The 26,379-nt window shown below is 36.7% G+C and overlaps 2 protein-coding genes across 2 annotated transcripts in view; one reads left to right on the forward strand and one right to left on the reverse strand.

The window, feature by feature from the left end:
- Nucleotides 1–17,871: 17,871 nt before the first annotated feature.
- Nucleotides 17,872–19,249, reverse strand: Uba4 (Ubiquitin-like activating enzyme 4). Its single transcript, XM_090368553.1, has one exon. The coding sequence runs from the start codon at nt 19,219–19,221 to the stop codon at nt 17,872–17,874; it is 1,350 nt and encodes a 449-aa protein (XP_090224679.1). The 5' UTR covers nt 19,222–19,249.
- Nucleotides 19,250–19,474: 225 nt separating this feature from the next.
- LOC150089378 (poly(A) RNA polymerase gld-2 homolog A-like) overlaps nt 19,475–26,379 on the forward strand; it is a 191,111-nt gene continuing 184,206 nt past the window's right edge. The window contains exon 1 of the mRNA XM_090368554.1: nt 19,475–19,636. The gene's annotated coding sequence lies outside the window, so the exon portion shown is untranslated. The remainder of the gene's footprint in view (nt 19,637–26,379) is intronic.

The raw sequence follows: 26,379 nt of genomic DNA on the forward strand, positions 1-26,379 counted from the left end.
TACATAAGTAAAGAAGTCTTTACTGATTTTCTTTGCATCCTTTGCCAAAGATTTCTTGTAATCTGCCTTTGCTTGCCTAACCTCCTTTGTGACCTGATTATAGACTCTCATATGTACCATATGCTTCTGTGTCTCCTGATAATTTATATGCATCCCATGCATTTTTCTTCTCTGCCTCGAACCTCATTAGTTAAGCTGACATGGCCATGTCAGCTTAATTAATGTTCTCATTGCTTTGCTGCCCTGGGGCATGATTTCTGTTTAAATACAATTTAATTGTATTTAATAGGCCTAAAAGGCCTATTAAATACATATTGTACTAATAGGCCTAAAAACTTGATCAGTTTTTCTTAGTTGTTATGAAATACTTAGTAGTTTCCAAGATTAATTCTTTGAATGCTTCCTATTTATAATTCACTTTTGGTAAAATCATCAATTGCTCCCACTGTATTTAATTTAAAATACTTTCTGAGCCACTATAGCCACATTTATGAAAGCAAAAACCCTTCCTTTTACCTCTGATGGTAGTTAATCTTTGAGTAAATCCCACATCACTACACTCTTATCACTGCCAACTAGTGGTACTTTTATCTCCAGATTCTTAATGCATCAAGAATCACTGCTGATAATCAAATCAAGAGTATTACTGCCTCTGTTTGTTTCTCGAACATGCTGTTGTAAAAAAACAGTCATTAAGTAAATCCACAAATGTCTTGCTAGTGTGTGAGTGAACAACCCACAAGTTCCAGTCAATATCTGGGAAGATAAAAATAAAATAATAAAAATAAAATAAGATAAAAAAAAAATAAAAATCCAGATAAAAATAAAGATAACACCTGAAACTCTCATAGACGTCCATTAGAATGCTGAGTTGCCACATCATTTCTTGACACTCTCTCTGCACCTAGCACACACAAAGACCTTGGTTAGATCATGTTTTGTTCAAGAAACATCCATAAACATTTCACATTTTGCACATTTTTTTAGACTGTAATGCTTGGAGAATCTCCCCTTTCAGTTCTCCCGTAAGCCACAGCACTCCCGCTAATTTGTTCTCATTGCTTTGCTGCCCTAGTCTGGGGCATGATTTCTGTTTAAATACAATTTAATTAACAATAAAAATTAATGATTAATTTAATTGCCAATACTATACTAAGCTAACCGATTCCTAATACAGTGCTACGTATTATGCTATCCAGTTTTACGTTATACCTTATGCTATCATGTTCGAGATACACATTACACTATTCCATATTGATGTAAAGTAATAACAAAAATGGCAGTAAGTTTCGAATGGGTCAAGGTTCTATGGATACTAAGTAGTAACCTACAAAATCTCTATCTAAATTCAAAATAATCTGAGTGTGACTACTTCTAAAAAATAAAAAATAGATGTGCAGAAATTCACCTTTAGCCAGCGGGTGGTTGATAGTTGGAACAAACTTCCATCTGTTGTAGTGGAGGTCAGTAACTTAAATAAGTTCAAGGCAGAACTATACAAACATTTAGAGTGAACGGATGGGTGAAATGGGAAGGATGTTTTTTTTTTGGCTGCTGCTATATAAGCTTGCTTTCTTGCATCATATTCCTACTAATGCTAAATTAATATGACAATTATATCAATATAATGGCAAAAATTTATCAAAAACTCATATGTTTGCTGGAGCTTAAAAATCTCCTTCCCCAATTTTATGCAATCAACGTGTGATTTTTTTTTTTTAGCTGCTTCTGGGGTTAGAAGCATTGTTGAATGTCCACAGCATTCTTATTGTAGATCAATATGGCCATTCCAAAATCTTGCAAACCAGTAAAAAAAATAAGAGTGCAAGATAGAGCATACACTTGTTCCAGTGGCAAAACTACCATATAGTCAGATCCACCATTGTGGGAAGTCCAAGGAGCCAGGAACTTCAATGGCTGGTTTCTAAAGATCATGTGGGGGTCATTATGGAATTTGGCTGGGACCAAGAATTTATAGTTTCACCTCTGACTATGTTCCACCAATCTGTAGGTTTCAAATGAATTTTCTCCAAATTGAAACAAAATTTAATATTCATTCTTTGTGTGATCACTTAACATAATGATAACACTTTGAAAACCTCAACAGCTATAACACAGCTGAATGCAAATGACTGGTCTTGAGAAGGATGCAGTCACATAGTTTAGCTGCCAAAATGCATTTCATCTAGAGGTGGCATATTCATATAGGCAGACTAGGTGGTTGCCTAGAGTGCCATTGGGGAATTTATGAATGCCTAAAGTAGAGTCCCGCATTGAGACACGTACCCACAGGTTATCGCATTGTGGATTGGATTGCGGGTCAATTCTCAGGTAATTTTGCAGTTTGTAGGTCAGGTGTGGTTCCAGTTTTTGTAAATACTGTAATTCATTGTCATATGACAGCAAAAGACCAGAATTAAAAGGCTTAACAGAAAGAAAAAAAGGTGGAAGGAAGATGACAGATGATATGGAATATTCAAGCAATAAAAATGTTGAACCAACCTCAAACTGACAAAATCCAAAATTATATCACAATAAAATTTCCAAAACCAGTATGTGAGTATGAAGATTTATAATTGTTGAAGTGGTGATGGTGGGGGGTGCAACAGTTTCAAGTTTTCCAAAACTTGAAACTGTGGCTTGTTTTATGTTTGTCATTCCCAAGAGCAGCGACCCAATGAAAGAGATTTTTCCACAGCTGGATTTCTAATCCAAGAAAGAGTAATACAGTTGAACCCAGAAACTGTTGATGACTATCCTCTTTCTGCATAGCAAAAATGTATAAAATTAATTGTTATGAATACATTTTCAATATATTTTCTCTATGTTTATTTTTGCATATTATATAAAATAAAAATATTATCAATGATTGATTTTTTCATTATTATTGACATGTGAAAAATTTAAGACATTTTTTTTAATATGTCCTTTTTTTGCTTGTGTTTTGCAGGTAGAAAAAAATGTGGGCCAGGTTTGGGTGTGATTCCAGTTATTGCAAGCACAAATTGCTTTTGAGTGCAGTTCCAGTTACCACCTGTGCGGGTCAGGTTTGGGTCTAATACAGTGGACTTGTGTAGGACTATAGTCTAGAGTGCCAATTTCATGGTTTGTCAAGCTGGAAGTCATGTTAGGGCAACCCCTGGTTTCATTATGCTCTTATGTGCTTTGGCATGCATGCATGCATGCAATGCACTCAATGTGAAGCATTAGAATCACCTTGACACTGTATAAGCTGATTCCAATGCTTCCACAACTTCTGGAAGTATTTCTGAAGTTGTGTTTAGGTGAAAGGGACTTTTCTTTTTTGGTTCAAATGATGCAAGAAAACATAATCTGCCACTATTACTACTTTCTCAGAACAATACAAGCATCCATGACTTCTAATAGGAAAGGACTCTGTGTAGTTGTACATATAGTAGTAGTATTAGAGTGACCTATAGCATTATGCAAATTTGTTTTTTAGTAAGTAATAGTAAACAAATTTTTTCAAATTCAATTGTTCAATTTCTTATTTTCTCACAAAAACAAAGCTTTAGATTACTAATCAATGCTATTATTGTTATAGATTACATTAATTTAGTAATGTGCCCGAGGTTTAGCTCTGTAGTAGCAGATCATCATGAGCATAAGCTGTGGTGCAATGTTTTTTTTTTTTTTTAGTAACTTTCCTATTTTTCATCTTTCCTTTTGGGCTCTACTTGAGAACAGGGCCCTGTCACGGCTGCACCACAGAATGATATGCCATTTTCAGCCTTACGTAAATCTGTTTATGCTCATTTCTTATAGCCACTTTCTCCTGGGGTGTCACTATTTCTATTTTAGACTTCACTTAATTGGTACTTTGTCTCGTGACTCAAATATATGTTGAAAGTTTTAGGTAGTAATTCGTTGAAACATATTTCCAACCAATTAGTACTACTAAATGGTTTCCTTGTAAGACTGAAAAATTTCGCCAACAGTATTTGGAAAGTCACTATCTCTAAATAGAAAGTTCAAAAACTTTAAATATTATTAGTTTCTAAAAATTAAAGAAACTAATATGTAATTAGAAAAAAATTATTTACAAATTAAAAAAAATAATTACACTAATTAATTGTGTAAATATTATTATATTATTATAATAATATATAATAATGATTATATAATTATATGCTCAAAATTATGAAGTAGGTAGGTTGTGGTGTGTCACACCACAAGCAAATTTAAAAACTACATAAAAACAATACTCTTAAGTAGGTTTCATGTTTGTAAAAATACTCTTGAACAGATGGTAGAAAGGTATTGAAATTTCAGACCATAAGTAAAGGCAAAATGAACAGAAGTAAGAAATATAGATGTCTTGCAGTCAGAGAGAAACTGCATCAAACAAGTTAAGAGTTAATTTACATATTTTGAAATATAGCAAAATATTAATAGTTTTAGGTAGTAATTCGTTGAAACATTTCCAACCAATTAATACTACTAAATGGTTTCCTTGTAAGGCTGAAAAATCTCTCCAACGCTATCCCTAAATAGAAAGCTCAGGAAAACAACAAAGGAGTTAATTTACCTAAGCATTTTCAATATTTGCTTTACTGAGAGATGTAATTTAAATTTCTCACTTCCTGCTTATTTTTTAAATTTTAATCTTATTTAATCTAAATCATATTTTTAATATCCTATGATGAATGTGTGTGTGTATAACCTTGCAAAGTAATATTAGTAGGGTCACCATGATTTTTGATTTTCATGGAAACATCTTTAACCAGTGTAACCAATGTCTGGTGAGTAACACTGGAAAAGATTTTTAATTATGTTCATCTTTACACACATTACCAGTTGATATTGTATTCATTATTTCTATATTCCTTTTGCAAACTTTTACATTAAAAAAAAAAAAAAGTACAAACTGTTGCAAAATTTTTTATAATAAAAAAAAAAGTTTGACATTAATGTCTCAGTTGTGCTGTTTTCAGTAGATGGAAACAATCAAAATTGGTTGTTGTGATCAGTAGAAGTGGTTTACTTCTACTGATCAGAAATTTTGTGTGGGCAGGGCATGTATGTTCCACACTGGTAGTTTTTACATGTGGCAGTACATATTTAGTATAGTGGTTAAGAAGACAAGATACTTGGTTAATATTAGACTTAAGTTTCTGTAGGTCTTAATTTTCGGAAAATATGTGTGAAGAAAAGTTGTTCCAGAAAACTAAGTAGAAGGAATAAATGAGGAAGGGGAAAAGTTGGTCCTGTGAGTTTCGTGTTGGATAATGAATGGATGTTGACTGGTTGCAGCAAGTGTTCAAACTGTTTTGTAAAAGAGAAGGGAAATTACAGATGCCAAACCAAAACAGCAGTGTTTATGACAGTACCTACAGAAAAGATATGCAGCAGAAACCGAGCATCAAAAGAAACAGAGAGTGGAGAGACTTTGTAAGAGATGAGTCATTGATTAACCTAGCAGCTCTCTTCTGAATGGGCTACTAGGTTAAAACTTCTCAAGCCTAAAAGCTTGAGAAGTTTTGGGGAACAAACAGATGTGACAACAATAGTCTGTGGATTTTCAGCTCTGAAATGGATAAGTAGTTTTGTTATTTTTACCATATTCTTCGTTAATTAACATACTACATTGTGTTCTACAAAGATATTAAATAGGCTTAGTAGCATTCGTTAGCTTATTTTTTAAAATTTAACTAGTGATTTTTGTAATTTACGATTTGCCTCTTGTACCAGTGTTGGCGCCATTATTGTTGAACTTACCACCATTGTATAGATTGATACGAAATAGCATAATGTGTATTTCGAACTGATAGCGTAAGGCATAACGTAAAACTAGATAGCGTAATACGTAGAACTGTATTAGGAACCTGTTAGTTTAGTATAGGATTAACAATTAATCAATAAAATTTATTAATCCTATTAAATTTCATTGTTAATTAAATTGTATTTAAATGGAAATAATGACCCAGACTAGAGCTGCGAAGCAAAAATCATAGAGTAGCAGAAGTGCTGTGGCTTAGGGCAGAAATGAAGCGGGCAATTCTCTAATGCATCACAGTCTCAAAAACTGTACGAAATGTGAAATGTTTGCGAACATTTCGGGAACAGGACATGATCTAGCCAAGGAGGATGTGTGTGTGTGTGTGTGTGTGTGTGTGTGTGTGTGTGTGATAACCTTGTTGTTGTTGTTGTTATTTGGAACATTAGCAACTAAGGCCATATTGCTCCGGAGATATGCGGTGGTCATTCCTTGACCTTTCCGCATCCTCCGTATTTCATGGCTCACGAGCTCGAACCCTGGTCTAATCAAGAAGCATGTGTTATGCACTGCTGCTCCTGCCCACCTGGCTACGGAGGCACCGTGTGTGTGAAAAGGAATTAGGCACCAACTCAGTGTTCTGATGGGTGTCTATGAGAGTTTGAGGTGTAGGGTAGATGTCTTTGAAGAAATTAATATGAGGGACCCATCAAGCTCTCAGGTGCCAACTCAATGCCAGATCTCACTCCTGTGCAGCTGGCAATGCTTGTTTGTTTGTTTGTTTTTTGGTTTTTAGGAGCATTAGCAACTAAGGCCATATTGCTCCTGGGATATGCGGTGGTCATTCCCTGACATTTTCGCATCCTCCGTATTTGGTGATCACGGGCTCGAACCCCGGTCTAATTAAGAAGCGTGTGCTACGCACTGTTGCTTCTGCCCACCTGGCTACGGAGGCGCCGCAGCTGGCAATGCAGAGGCAATCTTCAAGGCAGAATGTGCTGGTTTCACAGGAACTACTTATTGTTGGTGACTATTGTTAGGGAGACGAGGATTATATTATGAAAAAGGATAGGTGGAACAGGACCAGGGTATGTCTGTCCAGAGGCAAACGTTGATGACATTGTAGAGCAGATATCATATTTTAAGGGCACAAAAGGTGATATTGTTGTACACATTGACACTAATGACCTTAAGAATAAGACATCTGGAGATTTAATTAGCAAGTACAAGTCAATGTTGAAAAAAAGTTGTGAGCTAGGGTTAAATTTGAAAGTGTCTGCAATTCTGCAGAGAGACGATAGGATGGAGTATATGATGAGAGCCTTGTCAATCAATTCAGCCCTGGAGAGACTCTGCAAGGCTTATGGGGTAGAATTTTTTTCAGAGTGGTCTGTGCTTGTTAACCAGATAGACTTCTTCAACAGGGAGTCAGTACACTTAAATCGAAAGGGTGTAACAATATTTGCTGATGCTATTGAGGCAGTGTTAGCATTAGCAGAGGCATTTGATGCAAGAAAGCAAGCTTATGCAGCATCACATCAGCCAAAAAAAAAAAAAAAACCCACTTCCACTTCACCCCTCTGTTCGTTCAAAATACCTGTCCAGCTGAGCCTTAAACTTAGGTGGTTCAGAAAATTTCTAGCTTGGGGGGGGGGGTTATACAGACTAAAAGATAAACAGTGGCTGTAGGCAGAGGTGAAAGTGATTCTTGCACTACTTCTATTGGAATCAGCAGCAGCCTGGAAAGCAATTTGCTGAGGATTTCCAGGACTGCTGGGAGTCATAGTGAAGCAAGTAAATACATGGGCTGTGTTAGGGTAACTAAAAGTAGGAATAGGTGCGTGTACACCACTGCCAGAAATATAGTTAATAAATTTGAGAAGTTTGACGTGCTGGTCAAGACATCAAAGGCAGATATTGTTGGGATATCAGAGACGTAGTGTTACACAGATATAAGCAGAGCAGAATTGGAATTTTGGGAGTACAATGTGTACTGAAAGGATAGACAGGACAGGAAAGGAGGAGAGGTTATGCTGTTAGTTAAGAAACAAAACCTAAGGAAGTGCATCCAATTGACATTGGTGGACAATGTTGTTGTTGTTATTTGGTTTTTAGGAGCATTAGCAACTAAGGCCATATTGCTCCGGGAATATCCGGTGGTCATTCCCTGACCTTTCCACATCCTCCGTATTTGGTGGTCACGGGCTCGAACCCCGGTCTAACCAAGAAGCGTGTGCTATGCACTGCTGCTCCTGCCCACCTGGCTACGGAGGCGGCAGGTGGACAATGCATGGTTGAGTCAGTGTGGTTTGAATAAGCACTGGGAAAGGGAAAAAGAGTAGGGGTGTGTGTGTGTGTGTGTGTTATAGGCCTAATGAATCTGGGTTGGTCATTCGCACACATAGCAAGGCTTTTGTGGATTTATTGAATGATTGTTTTCTACAGCAGCATGTTCGTGAGGCAACCAGAGGGAGTAATACTCTTGATCTGATTATTAGCAGTGATTATTCATGCATTAAGAATTTGCAGATAAAGGAACCACTAGGTGACAGTGATCACCTAGTGGTTCCTAGGTGATCACTGATGTGGGAGTTACTTAAAGATGTAACTACCAAGAGTAAAGGGAAGGCTTTTTGCTTTTGTAAAGGTGAGTACAGTGGTCTTGGACAGTTTTTAAATTATAGAATTAGTGGGATCAACTGATGATGTTACCAACGGTGAATTCTAAATGGGAAGCCTTCAGGGATTTAATCTTGGAGGCTACTAGGCTTTTCATACCAACTAAGAAATACTGTTCAAAGTTTAGGCCTAAATGAATGTCAGATGAATTAATGAGGCACGTGACAGAGAAGAAAAATGCATGGGATGCATATAAATTATCAGGCAACATATAAGGCAACAAACATAAATTATCAGGCAACAACTCCTACGGCAGATATATGCTAATCTGTAATCATGTCACAAAGGAGGTTAGGCAGGCAAAGGCAGATTATGAGAAATCTTTCTCAAAGGATGTAAAAAAAAAAAAAAAAACCCAGGAGAGTTCTTTACTTATGTAAACTCTAGAAGGAAGGGGATGAATCAGATTGGGCCACTTATCATTGATGGTTCGACTAGTGATGATCCTGCTAAAGTAGCTGATAATCTTAATGAGGATTTGCATCTACTTTCACATGTGTGGAATTATTCAAGGAAGGGAATGCTAGAAGTTTATCAAACCCTAACAGGAGCTAAGTGACTTTGTAATAACTGAGAGCAAAGTGGAGGAGAAATTGTTGAAGTTAAACGTAAAAAAGGCACCTGGGGCAGATGGAATCCATCCTGTTGTAATGAAGGAGGCAGCAAGGGAAGTAAGCAACCCTTAGCCATAATTATGAGAGCATCCTTAGTCAGGGAAGGTCCCCATGGACTGGAGATGTGCAAATGTATCCCCAATTCACAAAGGAGGTTGATAATCATAGCTCCCTGAATCAGATGTGACCAAGAAGCAGTTATAACCTGACGCTGTTTGGTATTAAAAGTGGGGAAGTGAGAATCTGCACGAAAGTTAAGAATGCCACACACTTACTTCTACTGTTAAAAATGTTGAACAAAAGTTGAACAAAAGCCGAGAATTAGGGTTGAATTTGAAAGTGTCTGCAATTCTGCCCAGACACGATAGGAGGGAGTATATGATGAGAGCCTTGTCGATCAATTCGGCCCTGGAAAGATTGTGCAAGGCTCAAGGGGTAGAATTTTTTTCAGCCTGGACTGTACTTGTTAACAGGAGAGATTGCTTCTACAGGGATGGGATACACTTAAATAGAAAGGGTGCAAGAATATTTGCTGATGCTATCGAGGCAGTGTTAGGTGGGTCGGAAAACTGCTAGCTTGGGGGGAGACAAAGACCAATAGATTGACAGTAGCCACTGGCAGAGGTGAAAGAGATTCTTGCACTGCTTCTATTAGAATGAGCAGAAGCCTGAAAAACAAGATGCATGGTATTTCAGAGACTGCTGGGAGCCATTGCGGTACAAGTAAACACATGGGTTGTGTTAGGGTAGCTAAGAATAGAAACAGGTGCAGGTATACTTGCGTGTACACCAATGCTAGGAGTTTAGTAAATAAATTTGATGAATTTGAGGTATTGCTCAAAACATCGAAGGCAGATATTGTTGGGATATCAGAGACGTGGTGTCACACAGATATAAGGGATGCAGAACTGCAATTTGGGGAGTACAACGTCTACAGAAAGGATAGACAGGATAGGAAGGGAGGAGGGGTTATGTTATTAGTTAAGAAACACATAAAAACCAAGGAAGTGAAGCCAGTCGACATCGCTGGACAGTGCAATGTGGAGTCAGTTTGGTGTGACATAAACATTGGGAGATCAAAATTGAGAGTAGGAGTGTGCTATAGGCCTAATGACTCTGATGAGCATAATAAGGAACTGTACAGGGAAATAGAGTGGGCCAGTAAATCAGAGTGTCTTATAATGGGAGATTTTAATTTCACAGATATTGACTGGAATTTGGGGGCTGGTTACTCACACACTAGCAGGACTTTTCTGGATTTATTAGATGATTGTTTTCTACATCAGCATGTTCGGGAGGCAACTAGAGGGAGTAATACTCTTGATTTGATTATCAGCAGTGATTCTTCATGCATTAAGAATCTGCAGGTAAATGAACCACTAGGTGGCATTGATCACAGTGTGCTGAAGTGGGATTTACTCAAAGAGGTAACTACCATTAGGGGTAAAGGGAAGGGTTATTGCTTCCGTAAAGGCGACTACGATGGACTGAGACAGTATTTAAATTCTATACAGTGGGACCAACTGATGATGTTACCAACAGCAAATTCAAAATGGGAAGCATTCAAAGAACTTATCTTGGAAGCTACTAGGCTTTACATACCAACTAAGAAATATTGTTCAAGGTTTAGGCCAAAATGGATGTCAGATGAACTAATGAGGCATATGGCAGAGAAGAAAAATGCATGGGATACATACAAATTAACACATGACACAGAAGCCTATGATAGATACAAGTTGATATGCAACCAAGTTACAAAGGAGGTTAGGCAGGCGAAGGCAGATTACGAGAAATCCTTGGCAAGGGATGCAAAGAAAAACAGCAAAGAGTTCTTTACTTATGTAAACTCTAGAAGGAAGGGGATGAATCAGATTGGTCCACTTGATATTGATGGGTCAAGTGTTGATGATCCTGCTCAGGTAGCTAACAAACTAAATGAATATTTTGCATCGACATTCACACATGAGGAGTTATTCAGCGAGGGGAATGCCAGAGGTGTATTCAACTCTAGCAGTAAGCTACAGAATCTTGAAATAACTGGGAGTAAAGTGGAGGAGAAACTGTTGAAGATAAACACAAGAAAGGCACCCAGGGTGGATGGGATCTATCCAGTTATATTAAAGGAGGCAGCAAAGGAAGTAAGCAAACCTTTAGCCATAATTATGAGAGCTTCCTTGGACTCAGGGGAGGTACCCATAGACTGGAAATGTGCAAATGTGACCCCAATTCACAAAGGAGGATCAAAGGCTGACACAAGTAATTATAGACCTGTGAGCTTAACTTCTGTTCCAGGAAAATTAATGGAGGCACTGGTTAAAGAAGCATTGCAGGATCATTTAGACAAGACTTCAGTTATAGCTCAGACACAGCATGGTTTTGTTAAGGGGAAGTCTTGCCTGACCAACTTGATTGGATACTATGATGCAGTCACAAAAGAACTGGATGCAGGGAATAACTTTGATATTATATACTTGGATCTTAGAAAGGCTTTTGATACTGTTGCACATAGAAGACTGCTACACAAATTGGAGCAGTGTGACATTGGAAGCAAATTGCTGCTATGGATAAATGGGTGGTTGAGGGGGAGAAGACAGAGAGTGGTAATCAATGGACACTGCTCATCGTGGACTGATGTTATTAGTGGAGTCCCTCAGGGCTCAGTGTTGGGTCCATTATTGTTTTCTGTATTTATAAATGATATTGATGATGGTATATCGGGCTTAATGTCCAAGTTTGCAGACGATACAAAGGTTGGCAGGGTTGTCAAGGACACTACTGACACTATGCTGCTGCAACAGGATCTGGAAAGGTTGAGCAGATGGGCTGAGAGGTGGCAAATGAAGTTTAACATTGATAAATGTAAAGTACTACACATGGGAAACAGCAACCCCAGAGCAACGTATCAACTCTGTGGTACTACACTGACAGTGGTAGAGAATGAAAGGGACTTGGGGGTGGTTGTGCAGGCAGATATGAAGTTCTCTGAGCAGTGCAGACGGGCTGCAAGAGTAGCTCATGGAGTATTGTCAATAATATACAGGAATTTTTCCAGCAGGGATAAGGAGGTGATTATTCCATTGTATAAGGCGATGGTCAGGCCACACCTAGAGTACTGTATACAGGTCTGGAGACCTCATTTCAAGAAGGATGTAGAGCTGCTGGAACGAGTACAGAGAAGGGCAACAAGATTAGTGAATGGAACAAAGGGGTGCTCTTACGAAGAAAGGCTTAAGTTTTGCAAATTACAGTGTCTGGAGACTAGGCACCAGCGAGGTGATCTGATAGAGGTGTATAAAGCTTTGAATGGTTTAAGCATGCTCAATGCTGATGGGATTCTTCCTCTAGCTCAGAGAAATCACCTGAGAGGGCATAAATTCAAATTGAGGAAAGACAGATGTAGGATAGACGTGCGGAAATTTGCCTTTAGCCAGCGGGTGGTTGGTTGGTGGAACAGACTTCCATCCCTTGTGGTGGAGGTTGATAGCCTAAATAAGTTTAAGGCTCAGCTGGACAGGTATTTTGAACGAACAGAGGGGTGAAGTGGAAGTGGTTTTTTTTTTTTTTTTTTTTTTTTTTTGGCTGATGCTGCATAAGCTTGCTTTCTTGCATCAAATGCCTCTACTAATGCTAATGCTAATGTCACACATGCTGAATATGCCGATACGGTGTGCCTATTGTTTTTGTGGTGGAAGTGCTACTGGTGCTTGTAGAGAATACCATCAACAGTTTCTTAACCACAGAATACTGGATTCAAGAGCATTTACTAGTACAGTTCACATATTTCTTCTGAACGTGCAACTCATATTTCTTCTGAACGTGCAAACGAACAAAATGTGAATGAAATAGAACACATTCTTCAGTCAGTAGAATGTAGTCCTACTATTAGCACAAAGATTTTCTATGCATATAGGTGTTCCACAGACGGTATGGCAAACATTACGTGAGCATGGCTTGTATCCATTTCACATACAGCGGGTGCAACACCTTCAACCAAGAGATGACAGCCAGCAATTGGAATTTTGTCAGTGGGCAAATGCTAATCACCGATTAATTCCATTAATACTGTTCGGTGATGAAGCTACTTTCACCTGTGACAGTATCAACAACACCCGTAACTGTGATAGGTGGTTAGACAAAAATCGACATGCTACTGTAGAAACAAATTTTCAACATCACTTCTTTGTAAACATGTGGTGCGGTATCATCAACAATCAGTTGATTGGGCCTGTTGTGTTCAAAATTGTCTTACAGGGCCCACTTACCTAGAATTTCTGCAAAGCAAACTTCCACTACTATTGGAGGATGTTCCCTTGGCTACAATGATTGGTATGTATTTTCAGCATGACAGAGTTCCTGCACGTTAATCAATCAAACTTTCCCCTGAATGATGGATCGGCCACGGTGGTCCCGTTCATTGGCCACCGAAGTCTCCAGATCACTCCGTTAGATTTTTGTTTGTGGGAATGGATGAAAAACACAGCAAACAAAGAAAAGGTGAATACATGAGATGAATTGTTCACTTGCATTTTGGATACTGCTGCCCTCATAAAGGAAAGCCAAGACAACCTCAGAAGAACAACACACCACGTCATATTACAAGAGTTGCAAAGTGCACTGAGGATGGCGGTGAGATTTTCAAACATTTATTGTGAACTGTAAAAAATCTGTCAATTATTTGCGTTTTGTATCATTAAAAAAGTCAATAAATACAAACAATAAGTCATTTATTGTTCTTTAATACCTCTCATAATGGTTTTGTGTGTGCCAGTTTCAAACAGCTGTATCTCTGTATCGATTGAAAATTGGACACGTTTGTATGAACTTTTTTACTCAGAATAATTGATGCTATTACCTCCCAAAATATTTACTATTCCTCCTGAATCACCCTGTATATATAAAATAAAGGGTTCAAGTGTAAACAATGGTAAATAATATTTTTTGTGTAAAATACAATTGGATCTTTTTCACATGAGTCAACATAACAGTTTTGAGGCTTTAACTCCTTATGCAGTAAGAGGTCCTAAAAGGCATCACTTATAGCAATGTCTTGGCTGTGAGTAACTTTGCATATATGAAGTACATAGTGCAAGCAGTTAGGCTTTGATTCACAGAACTGCCTTTGGCAACCCCCCCATCAAAGCATCCTCACCACTCTAAGCTATACGCTTTCTTGTTTTAGTTCAAGGCTTAAGCCCATTTAAAAAAATTAAATTAGGCATGCAGCACTAAATCTCAATTGAAATTATAGCACTATGGAAGTACAATAATAATATTAAATTATATATTGTGTAACATTAAATTTATGAAACATCTATGGTATTAAATATACACAAACAGAATTGCTTACAAGCACGTATTAAGGAATTATACTTATTTCAACTACTGATAATTCCTGACATATTTTGCATCAAACATTTCTCCCAACTCTAAATTAAGAGAATACATAAACTACTTACCCAATAAGAAAAAAAAAAAAACCCTGTTTAATCAGAATACAAATAACTTTAGCAAAAATTTAAAATAGAAAGTATCGAAATTCGTAAACTTTTATACAAACAGGAATGAGATGTGTCACATAAGAAATATATTCATATTATTATTATTATTATTAGCCTTATGGTGCAAGGAAGCCTGAAGCTTTTTCTGTACTAGCCAAAAAAAATTTCAGTTACCCCAGACAGAGAGAGAAATAGAAGGGAATCACCAAGAAAGAGAAGAATGATGATATCCAGCTTAGGACCCTGGGTGTGCCAAGCCCATACTCACCAGATGTGAGCCCCTGATTTTGGACGACTTGTCTGAAGTAATACTTTAACACTGATGCATCTAACTCTAAATGGTGCTTGTTCTTTTAGGGAAGGGTTTTAGGTTCAGATCTTTAATTTGGTGTTTCCTTTGAAGTGTATTCTGATATTAATATTAGCAGTAGTGGCAAAATGATACATGGAATCAAAGCTTATATAGCATCAGAAAAAAAAAAAAAAAACACCCACATATCTATGCAACCTCTTTAATAACACTGGCCAATTTTTACCTCCATACTACAATTCAGGGAGCTAGATATGACATTGACCTGTACCTGCAAATTATAATGTTTGCATGTGCTCAGCGATAGTTACTTTCAAAACTCTTACTACCTTGTCTGCTTTCCTCTTTTAATGGAAAGAGGATTGTAGTGCAAGTACATGTACAGTTTATCTGCATATCTATTGCATACTGTTTGTTTCCTCTGTGTTTTGCACACCACTGTATTGTTGAAATGTTTAAGCAGAAGCAACGGAAGTGTGTGAATCACCCTGGAAATTTCTGCTAGGTGTGTGGATGGTTTACAACAAAAATTCCCAAAAAGAAAATCACAGTATTACTAAACTGTGCATATTTGTACTTTAGTTGCAAGACTGGTGTTCAGGACAAAGCTTTGGCTTCACACATGTGCTGTATTACCTGCACCATAAATCTGAAGATAATAAAACTAGGAAAATAAAAAAAAAAATCATGCTATGACTTTTCATGGATGAACTGCAGCCCACAAACCTTTGATAATAGAAACAAATGCACATTGTGAATTTACACGGTGCAAGGTATACCAAACCTGGGTTGCAGTTCAATGGAAATATATCCTGTGACATTTAGAGAGAAACTACATGCTCTTGTCAGATGGGTACAGGGGATATGGAATGCTTGCTACCTGAGACTGTTGTCCCAAATGGTGAATAACTTTCAGAGGTCAAGATTATTCGATAGCTATTCCATGATCCTGTCATGCAACAATTCCATCCCTTTTCACCAACAAACTACTGGTGAGAAGGAATGAGTACTACTTATGTAAGCTGTCAGTACCATGAATTATGCAAGTGAAAGATATATGGAATGAGAGAAAAAAAAAAGGGGAACTAACAAATGATCTTCATCTGTCTATAGAACTCTCATGATAGCTGCAGTTCATGAAACAATGAATGCTTCATCCTTCTCTGATGAACTGGAAAATTCTGATGTGCCACACTGTGACAATTTTATAAGTGACCCTTATACCTTTTAATGTGACAGAGCTTCATATCAAACAAAAAAAAAAAAAAAGAAGCAAATATTGAGAGAATGTGCGAAGAAAAAAACATGAGAGCACTGCAGTGGCCAGAATAACGAGCATTCAAGTGGCCAGAAAAGTTAGGATAAAACAAAGCCAAGACAGTCCTCTTTGTTAGTGGAGCTCACAAAAATGTTTTAAAGGAGGAGTAGGGCATAATACCAGTAACTCTGTACCTGAAATTTGTGAAATTCTGACAAAGGCAAGTCAATATGCTAGTTTTTGTTTTTTGAAAAAAATACTTCTTTTGTTCATAATTGCAAGTTTCCCTGATTTTAGTAAGGTTGTGTTTATGTATATCAGAACAGGCTTTCACTTTGCTAGCTGAAGTTTCCATAACCTTCATTTATTTACTTTTTATTAGATACCTTCTTATCTTTGTCATTCCTCTCTGCACTATACGGTATCTTAAACGAAATGTATAACTTGAGTACTTAACAGGGTAGCCCAGAAGTCCTTTATACATTTGAAATAGTGATAACCTTTTAAATTTTTAATGAAAGTAAAACTCTACATGACAGTTTATTTTGTCTTTCTTGAATATTTTATCACATATCACCTCTCTCAAGGTAACTTGGGAATTTTTTTTTGACTGGTGCAGCATATGACTAATAATAATAATAATGAAAAATTACATCCTCAAAATCTCTACCATTGCTATTTTGACAAATGTTTGCTTCAGTGATCATCTCTTCATAGTTCTGGCCAATATCCCAGGTGTTATTTGATTAATTTTGTCCTAAATGTTCTTTTAACTTGTTAATATTTCTTGTTTTGCTGACAAACATATGTTCTTTTAAGTAACTCAAAAAAAAAAAAAAAAAAAAAATGGAGCTGATAAATTAGGTAAGTGGGCTGATCAATTCATGTCCCACAGCATGAGATTAAGCAGTTGGGAAAACATTATTTAAAAATTCTTTTGCTTCTCTTATTGTGACCCCATCCTCTAGTTTGGCCAAACTGTCACAAAGTGGGTGTGCCAATCAATCATGGATCATTGTTCTGGACTTCTCTCCATTAAAAGTTTCTATATGACTATCGTTGGCCTCCAAGAATTATTATTATTAGCCGTATGGTGGAAGGAAGCCTGAGGCTTAAGCTAGCTGAACCAGCCAAAAAAAAAAAAAAAAAAAAATTGAGTTACCCTGAGAGAGAGAGAGCAAGAATCAAAAGTAGAAGAGAATCACCAAGAAAGAGAAGAATAATGATATCCAGCTCAGGACCCTGGGTGTGCCAAGCCCATACCAGATGTGAGCCCCTGAATTACAGACTGATAACTGTTTGGGCAGGAATGCCACACCAAATAGTGACACAATTTGGATGCATTTGTTGTTCAAAGTTACTTTTTCAGTACCCTAAAACCTGCAGCTTTGCTTGTTAATCTCTGCAAATGACTTTGTCACTTGTTATCAATTTTGATAAGAAAATATTATTTTCAGCTGCAATATCCAAGGTAGCACATATCAATTCTAGTTAGTTTTCTCATTCCCTGGCTTTAATTATTGTACTAACTATTCTAAGGATTTTATTACCTCTTATTGCCCATGTATACAAAACTTTCTGTTGTTGATTTATCTTGAAAAAAAAAAAGAAAAAAAAAAAAGGGAAAAGCTGAGAAATGGAAATGAATTTAATCAAATTCTTTACCATATTTCACCTAGAAATAGTTCAGGAGAAGAGCATCTAGGCTTTTTTCACAAACAGTTATCATAAAATAATGTAAAAGTTTCTTTGAATTAAAAAAAAAAAAAAAAAAACTAGTACAATGGAAAGTCAGGATCAACACTACTTGCCCATTCATACAAACCTCCTTTAACATCTTGCCAAACTACATGCAAATCTGGCAGTTTCTCCTGTAAAATACGAACTGCTTTCTGAGAATCATTTCCTCTATGACATAAAATAAACACTTTGTGATAAACGTCATTCATTTTCTGTTCGGCAATGGTTTTCTTAACTTTCTGAAGTATGTGTTCACTCTGTAGCTGTGAAAATGGAATGTTAATAGAACTTGGCAGACTGCACATTTTAAATTCAGTGGGTGACCGAATATCAATCAATGTATGTGGAAGACCTTTTTCTCTTATTTCTTTGTAATCTGAACAAGAAATTCTTTCGCTTTCTTTTAAAAGATGAACTGGTTCTATTTTGTCAGTTGCAGATGCCCCACAAAACTGAACATAATCTATAAGATCGGTTATGGTTGGATTATCACCACACACAGCACAACTCATTTTTTTGGAGCGCAGTTTCACTATCTTGAAGCAACCAACTCGTCCATCAAAAATGAGCAGTTTCTTGTAATATGAGGGCTCAATTCCAATTGCTATCTTTATTACTTCTAGGGCCTGTAAGCATCCAATGATTCCAGGAACTGCACCAAGCACTCCAACTTCAGAACAACTTGTTGTCATTTCTGGATCAGGTGGTGAAGGATATAAACACCTGTAACAAGGTCCTTCTTTAAAATTATACACTGTCAACTGTCCTTCAAGTTTCAATGCTGAACCTGAAATCAAAGGTTTCTTTAACAGTACACAAGCATCATTCAGGAGATATCGCGTGGCCATATTATCTGTTGCATCAACTACTATGTCATATTGCAGAATGATGGCCTTTGCATTATATCTATCCAAAAGAATTTGATGAGATACGCATTCCACCGTAGAATTCAAACTACGAATTGCATTTGCTAGCAAAACAGCTTTAGATTCATTCAGGCAAGCCTCTTTAAACAGTATTTGTCTGTGAAGATTACTAAGCTCCAATTCATCATAATCTACAATGCCAATTTTACCGATACCGGATGCCGCCAAATACGCACTGGATGGGCAACCAAGGCCCCCAGCTCCAACAACAAGTACTGATGTATTTCTTAGAGCAAATTGACCATTAACTCCGATGTCTGCAAGAATTAACTGTCTGCTGTATCGACTGATGTCATCCTTCGATAAAATCCCATATTCATTTTCCACTGCGATTCTTTTTGGTTGAATGTCGTTGCTATTACCTCTCTCGTATTTACTTAATTTGGATTTCAATTCAGCGATTTCTTTATCCTTAGCAATGATTAAGTTTTGGAAAACTTCATAGTCGGTACAACTCATTTTCAGTAAAGTACCTGGGGCACAAAATAGAGAAAGACTCGTCGAAATCAAAAATATAGTATACGCAAACTTACCACAAAAAGCTACCACGAGATGCCGCTAACATGTGTACGTTAATGAATTTCTCAAATTGGTGCACGTTTTCTACATAGATGACGCAATAATACACCCGGAACAGGAAGTGCATCAGAATTACAGCTGATTAATCGAAAAACTGCCTTGAATTTTTCTTATGGTGTGCATACGGTTAAGGCATCATTTTCTGTGATATAGTTGGAAATTTTTTTATTCTAAGTCATTAAATTTAAATATTAATGTAGTTAGCATTTTTAGTAGTTCTTATTAGCAGTATAAAGGGAAGAGCTTGTAAGACGGTCTTTCTTCTAGTCCCTAGGGTTACTGCCTGACATGATTGGTGTGTATCGATTTCATAACTATCTACTGGTTTATCGTTAAATCAGTAGGAACGTTGATTAACACTTATGTTTTTAGCCTTCCATTTAGAGTCCTAAATTAGAATCCGAGGAGGTTTATTGTATTTATTTATTTTTATTTGATATCACAAACAGTTGCGGTGTTCGTCGAACAGGAATATCTGGTAATGGAGTGCTTACCGTTACATGCATATTAAAAAAAAAATAATAGGGAAATTAATTAAGCAGTGCTCGCAGAGAAAATTTGTCATAATAATGATATGAGCGAACTACATTTGTATGAGAAGCACTTCGGTTTTACAGCGACTTTCATATTAACGAGTATTAGTGAATGCTAATAAGAAGTTTATATTTCATAATGGTAACAGATCGGTTATGTCTAATGGGACAGTCGCTGAGTTCGTTTTAAGGTACACAGAATCCCAGAATTAAGGTACCCAGAAAGGCTGTTTACCTTTAGGCTAAGCCAAGAGGGTCTTTTCTCTCTTAATTGATATCCCTTTTCATAAAAAAAAAAAAAAAAAAAAAAAACAATATTCTTAGTACATTCTTATTGAATAAAAGTAGTCATAAATAATTTTAGAAAGATGTAAACTTTATTAAATAAATACATAAATAGTTAATGTAGATTAAAAAAAAAATTTTTTTCTTTTCCTTAGTTCTTGTCCAGTAAAATGATTGTTAATAGTAACAGGTTATGCTTTTTTACAATACTTTTGCAAAGTGAAATACAGACTTCATTAGAGAGAGAGAGAGCAAGTGAGACTAGCCATTATATGCAAACTATCAGAAAATTTCTTCTGTGACAGGATAGTAGTTCCTCACATCAATAATATCAAAATTCAAAAATGCTTGGATTTTGATATTATTGATGTGAGGAAATTTAATGTTTTTTAGTTAGGCTAAGTAAGCTTAGGTGAGGCAGAGGAGCACTTTTGCTGAGATTTTTTCCCCCTGTTCTTCTCATATACAGACAAACCAACTTTGTATCATCTAGGAGGATGTAGTGACATTTATTTCAAATAAACGTCACTAAAATATTTTCCATAGGAAAAGGTTGAGGCGACTTGCTGTGAAAATGTGTAACTTTGAATTATTGCCAAGGAAATTTGGCTACAAGGCATTAGTGTAGTATTTTGTAGTTGAAGTTGTAGCCATTTTTGATAAATAATTATCACAAATGGCTACAACTTCTACCATACTGATGGCATGTTGCCTTGCCACAGTCATCCTGATGGCAATACTATATTGTTATAGGACGGGTGGACATAAATCAATGTGAACTTAGCCGAACTATTGTGATATAGAATTGCAGTAGAGAAACTAGGTTCTTTTAGAAGTTTGTTATTTACACCTGGTCACTTTACTCTTTTTTAAAGGAAATTTTTCAAATGTTTAACATTATAAAAATTACCACAAATTTCTTGTAAGTGATGTGGGTGGATGGATAGGTATAGATACATGTTATATGTCCCTTTTTGCTGTAATAGGCTTACATATGTAAGTTTGTACATTTTGTTTTTTAACAACTTTTGCTGTAATGGTATCTTGCTTATATATAACACTCACAAGTTCTCAGTACTATTCTTTTATAAATAAATAGAAATATCCCATTAAGAGAGATTGTCAATTATTTATGATAATAGTGTAATATAAGGATTTTAAAAAAAAATTCTTGCATGTAAAAGATCAAAACCACTATGATAAAATAGTGGAGCAGTGTGGCATTGGAGGCAAATTGCTGCTAAGCATAAAGGGATGGTTGAGTGGGAGAAGACAGTGGTAATCAATGGACACTGTTCTTTGTGGACTAATGTTATTAGTGGAGTCCCTCAGGGTTCAGTGTTGGGTCCATTGTTTTCTGTATTTACCAATGATATTGATGAAGGTATATCAGGCTTAATGTCCAAGTTTGCAGACGATACGAAGGTTGTTAAGGATGCTGACAGTATGCTGCTGCAACAGGATCTGGAAAAGTTGAGCAGATGGGCTGAGAGGTGGCAAATGAAGTTTAACATTGACAAATGTAAAGTACTACATATGGGAAGCAGTAATCCCAGAGTAACGTATCAACTCTGTGGTACCACACTGACAGTGGTAGAGAATGAAAAGGACCTGGGGGTAATTGTGCAGGCAGATATGAAGTTTTCTGAGCAGTGCAGACGGTCTGCAAGAGTAGCTCATGGTGTCTTGTCAATGATATACAGGAATTTTTCTAGCAGGGATAAGGAGGTGATTATTCCCTTGTATAAGGCAATGGTCAGACCACACCTTGGATACTGTATACAAGTCTGGAGGCCTCATTTTAAGAAGGGTTAGAGCTGTTGGAATGAGTACAGAGAAGGGCAACAAGATTATTGAATGGAACAAAGGGTTGCTCTTACGAAGAAAGGCTTAAGTTTTGCAAATTACAGTGTCTTGAGACTAGGCACCTGCGAGGTGATCTGATTGAGGTGTATGGTTTGAGCATGCTCAATGCTGATGGGATTCTTGCTCAGAATAATCACCTGAGAGGGCATAAATTCAAATTGAGGAAAGACGGTTGTAGGATAGATGTGCAGAAGTTTGCCTTTAGCCAGCGGGTGGTTGATTGCTGGAACAAACTTCCATCTGTCGTTGTAGAAGTTGATAGTTTAAATAGATTCAAGGTAGAACTTGACAAACATTTGGAGCGAGTGGATGGGTGAAATAAGGGCGTTTTTTTTTTTTTTTTGGCTGATCTATATAAGCTTACTTTCTTGCATCATGTGCATTTGCTAATGCTAATATTATTTTATAGTGTAAACCTTGATATGTGAGTGTATTATACCAGGAATTATGTTCTGCTATTGTTAATGTATTTGTACTTTTCAAATGAAGTTTTTATTTTAAATCCTAAGTTCATTCTTGTGTGAATTTTTCTAGTGTCAATTGTTTGACAACTAATTTGCTATCCCAGACTGTAGCGCCCTAACCGAGTGATCAGCACAAGGGTGCATAAGTACATGTGCCTTGAGTGATTGGGGTTTGAGCCCGTGACTGCTAAATACAGTGCTGTTTCTTGTATTCTCTCTACCTTGTGAACTCCTCTGACCATGTGGTCATCCCACAGTATAAACAGAAAATTTATTTTATTTAATAGAAGTTTATTCTGCTATGAATAAATCTTGAGATATTATATGTACAATGTAGCTTGAATCACAGATGAGAGAATTCAGAGAAAAAAATTTCAGAATGCATTATATTATTATTTTTTGATGTGAGATGAACAACTTGAACGTTGATATACAGATTTAGTATTTCTTCATGTACACAAATGCCAATAATTAAAAGGCACATCAATGTTCTTTACATTTGTAATTAAGCAACTAAGCATACGCTTATTCAATAATACTCATAGTATGGTTTGAGTGATAATTGAAACATCTGCTCTGCAATCTGTTTCAGCAAATGATATGATAAAAATATATATACTTATATCTGTTAAAAATATATATATACATATATATGTTACCATGTAGTTTGGAAAAACAAAATAGCTTTAAGGCATATAAATCATTTAAAGTGAAATATCAACTAAATTTTTAGCTGGTGACATTTCAGAATTCTTTCGAGATCTGTCATCAGACCTAAGTAGGACTAAGTAAGAAGCAGACTTGTTCATTTTAGGATACCACTGCTAAATTAGAATTACAAATACATTACAGTAGAAAATAAGTTATAATGAGATGGAAATGAGGCCCACACTATCTCGCTGCAATTTCAGTTTTTCAAAGTGTCTTTGTTCACTGAATTCAGGGAAAATTATTAGTAGTGGCAAATGATGCAAGAAAACAAACATACAGAATAGGCCAAAAAAAAAAAAAAAATCCCATTTCACCTATCCACTTCCACAACAGTGGATGGAAGCTTGTTCCAGCAATCAACCACATGTTGGCTGTAGGCAAACTTCCATACATCTATTCTGCAACCATTCTTCCTCAATTTGAATTTATGTACCCTTGGGTGTGTAGTCTGAGCTAGAGGAAGAATCACATCAGCATTTAATTTTGCTCAAACCATTCAGTCTTAAACACCTCAGTCAGTCAGATCACCCCCACAGGTGCCTAGTTTCCAGACGTTGCAATTTGCAAACCAGATGCCTTTCTTGGTATGAGCACTCTTTTTGTTTCCCTTGCCAATCTCATTGCCTTCTCTATACCCATTCCAGTAGCCCTGTCCTAAAATGAGGCCTCCAGACTTGTATGCAGCAATCAAGATGTAGCCTACCATTGGCTTATATAATGAAATAATCACCACCTTATCCCTGCTAGCAAAATTCCTGTATATCATTGACAAAACCCCATGAGTTCTCCTGGCAGCCTGCCTGCACTGTTTGGAGAATTTCATATCTGACTGCTCAATTAACCTCGGGCCTTTTCATTTTTCACTGCTCTGAGTGTAGTACCACACGATTGGCGCTAATAACATTAGTCCACGAAGAGCAATGTCCATTGAAAATAACTGTCTTCTTATACTCAACCAACCCTTTATCCATAGCAGTAACTTTCTCTTAATGCCACAGTGCTCCAATTTATACAGCAGTCTTTTTATGTGCAACTATCAAAAGCTTTCCTGAAATCCAAGCATATGACATCAAAATTATTTTTTGCATCCATTTCCATCATAATATCCAATGAAATTGGTTAGATAAGATCTCCCCTTAATGAACCAATGCTGTGACTGAAGTATAACTGCATTCCTGTCTAGATGGTCTTGCATCAATTCAGGTGACAATTATTTTCCCTGGAATAGAAGTTAAGCTAATACGTCTGTAATTAGTCATGTCACCCTTTGTGAATTGAGGATGCTTTCTGACATCTTAGTTCATAGGGTCCTTACCCTGAATCCAAAGATGTTCTCATAATTATGGCTAAAGGTTTTCTTACTTCCTTTGCTGCCTTTCTTAATATAATTGGATAGATCTTATCCACCACAGGTGCCTTTCTTATGTTTAACTTCAACAATTTCTCTGTCACTTTATTACAAAATAGAGGAATTTTGCTCTCTATTTTCCTCTGTTATCACAACATCATTTAGTTTCCTGTTAGTTTGATAAACTTCTGGCATCCACTTCCCTAAAAATACTCCCCATGTGTTAATGTAGATGCAAAATATCTATTCAGTTTGTTAGCAACCTGTGCAGGATCATCAACATTTAAACCATTGTTATCAAGTGGACCAATGTGATTCATTCCCTTCCTTGTAGTGTTTACATAAGTAAAGAAGTCTGCTGTTTTTCTTTGTCACACATTTCTCATAATTTGTGTTAACTTGGCTAACCTCTTTTGTGACTTTATTGCAGACTAGTTTATATACCCCAGGGGCATCTGGTGAGTATAGCTTGGCACACCTAGGGTCCTGAGCTGGATATCATCATTCTTCTCTTTCTTGGTGATTCCTTCTACTTCTGACTCTCTCTCATGGTAACTTGTGAATTTTTTTTTGCTGGTGCAGCATAAGCCTCAGGCTTCCTTGCACCATATTATTATTATTTTTAAGGTTTTTTTGGTGCAATGAAGCCTGAGGCTTATGCTGCACCAGCCAAAAATAAAATTTTTGAATTACCCTGAGAGAGAGAGAGAGAGGGGGGGGGGAAAAATACGAGTCAGAAGTAGAAGGGAATCATCAAGGAAGAGAAGAATGATGATATCCAGCTCAGGACCCTGGGTGTGGCAAGCCCATACTCACAAGATGTGAGCCCCTGGGGTTTATAATATCTACCATAAGCTTCTGTGTCATCTTATAATTTACATGCGCCCAATGCATTTTTCTTCTTTGCGACTTATCTCATTAGTTCATCTGGCATCCATTTAGATCTAATCCCTGACCAGTATTTCTTAGTTGGTATGAAAAGCTTAGTAGCTTCTACAGTAATTTGCAAGAATGCTTCTTATTTAGAATTTGTTATTAGTAACATTCCTCGTTTGTCTCGCTGTATAGAATTTAAAAATTGTCTAAGACCTATATAGTCTGCATCATGAAAGCAAAAACTTTTCCTTTTACCCTTGATGATAGTTACAACTTTAAGTAAATCCCACATCAATACACTATGATAACTGCCACCTAGTGTTTCTTTTATCTGCAGATTCTTAATGCATCAAGAATCACTGCTGATTATCACATCAAGAATATTGCTTTCTCTTGTTATCTTTCTAACATGCTGCTGTAAAAAACAGTCATCCAATAAATCCACAAAAGTCTTTCTAGTTTGAGTGACCAACCAACCCACAATTCTACTCTATATCTGGAAAGCTAAAATCCCCCATTATATGATTTGCTGTCCCACTCTATTTCTCTGTATAGTTGTTTGTTGTACTCAGCACAGTCATTAGGCCTATAACACACTCTTGATCTCATTTTTGTTTCCGGCTGCTTATGTCACTCCAAACTGATTCAACATTGCACTGGCCACCAGTGTCAACTGGATGCAATGCCTTAGATTTTGTTTCTTAATTAAGAGCATACCCCTCCCATCCTGCCCTGTCTGTACACACTGTACTCCCCATATTCTACATACCTTATGTCTGAGTGACACCACGTCTCTGAATTCCCCACAATGTCTGCATTTGATGACTTGACTGGTACTTCATAAAATTTATTTACTATGCTTCTAGGATTGGTGTACATGTAAGTATACATGCACCTATTCTTACTCTTAGTTACCCTATCATACCCCATGTATTTCCTTGTTTCATGGTGACCC

Source organism: Mastigoproctus giganteus, chromosome 2, assembly GCF_048544385.1.
Source record: "Mastigoproctus giganteus isolate SK-2022 chromosome 2, ASM4854438v1, whole genome shotgun sequence".
NCBI classification, from domain to species: domain Eukaryota; kingdom Metazoa; phylum Arthropoda; class Arachnida; order Uropygi; family Thelyphonidae; genus Mastigoproctus; species Mastigoproctus giganteus.

Coding starts and splice junctions, on each gene's coding strand:
- Uba4 (XM_090368553.1), bottom strand. CDS start 19,221: ATGAGTTGTACCGACTATGAAGTTTTCCAAAACTTAATCATTGCTAAG.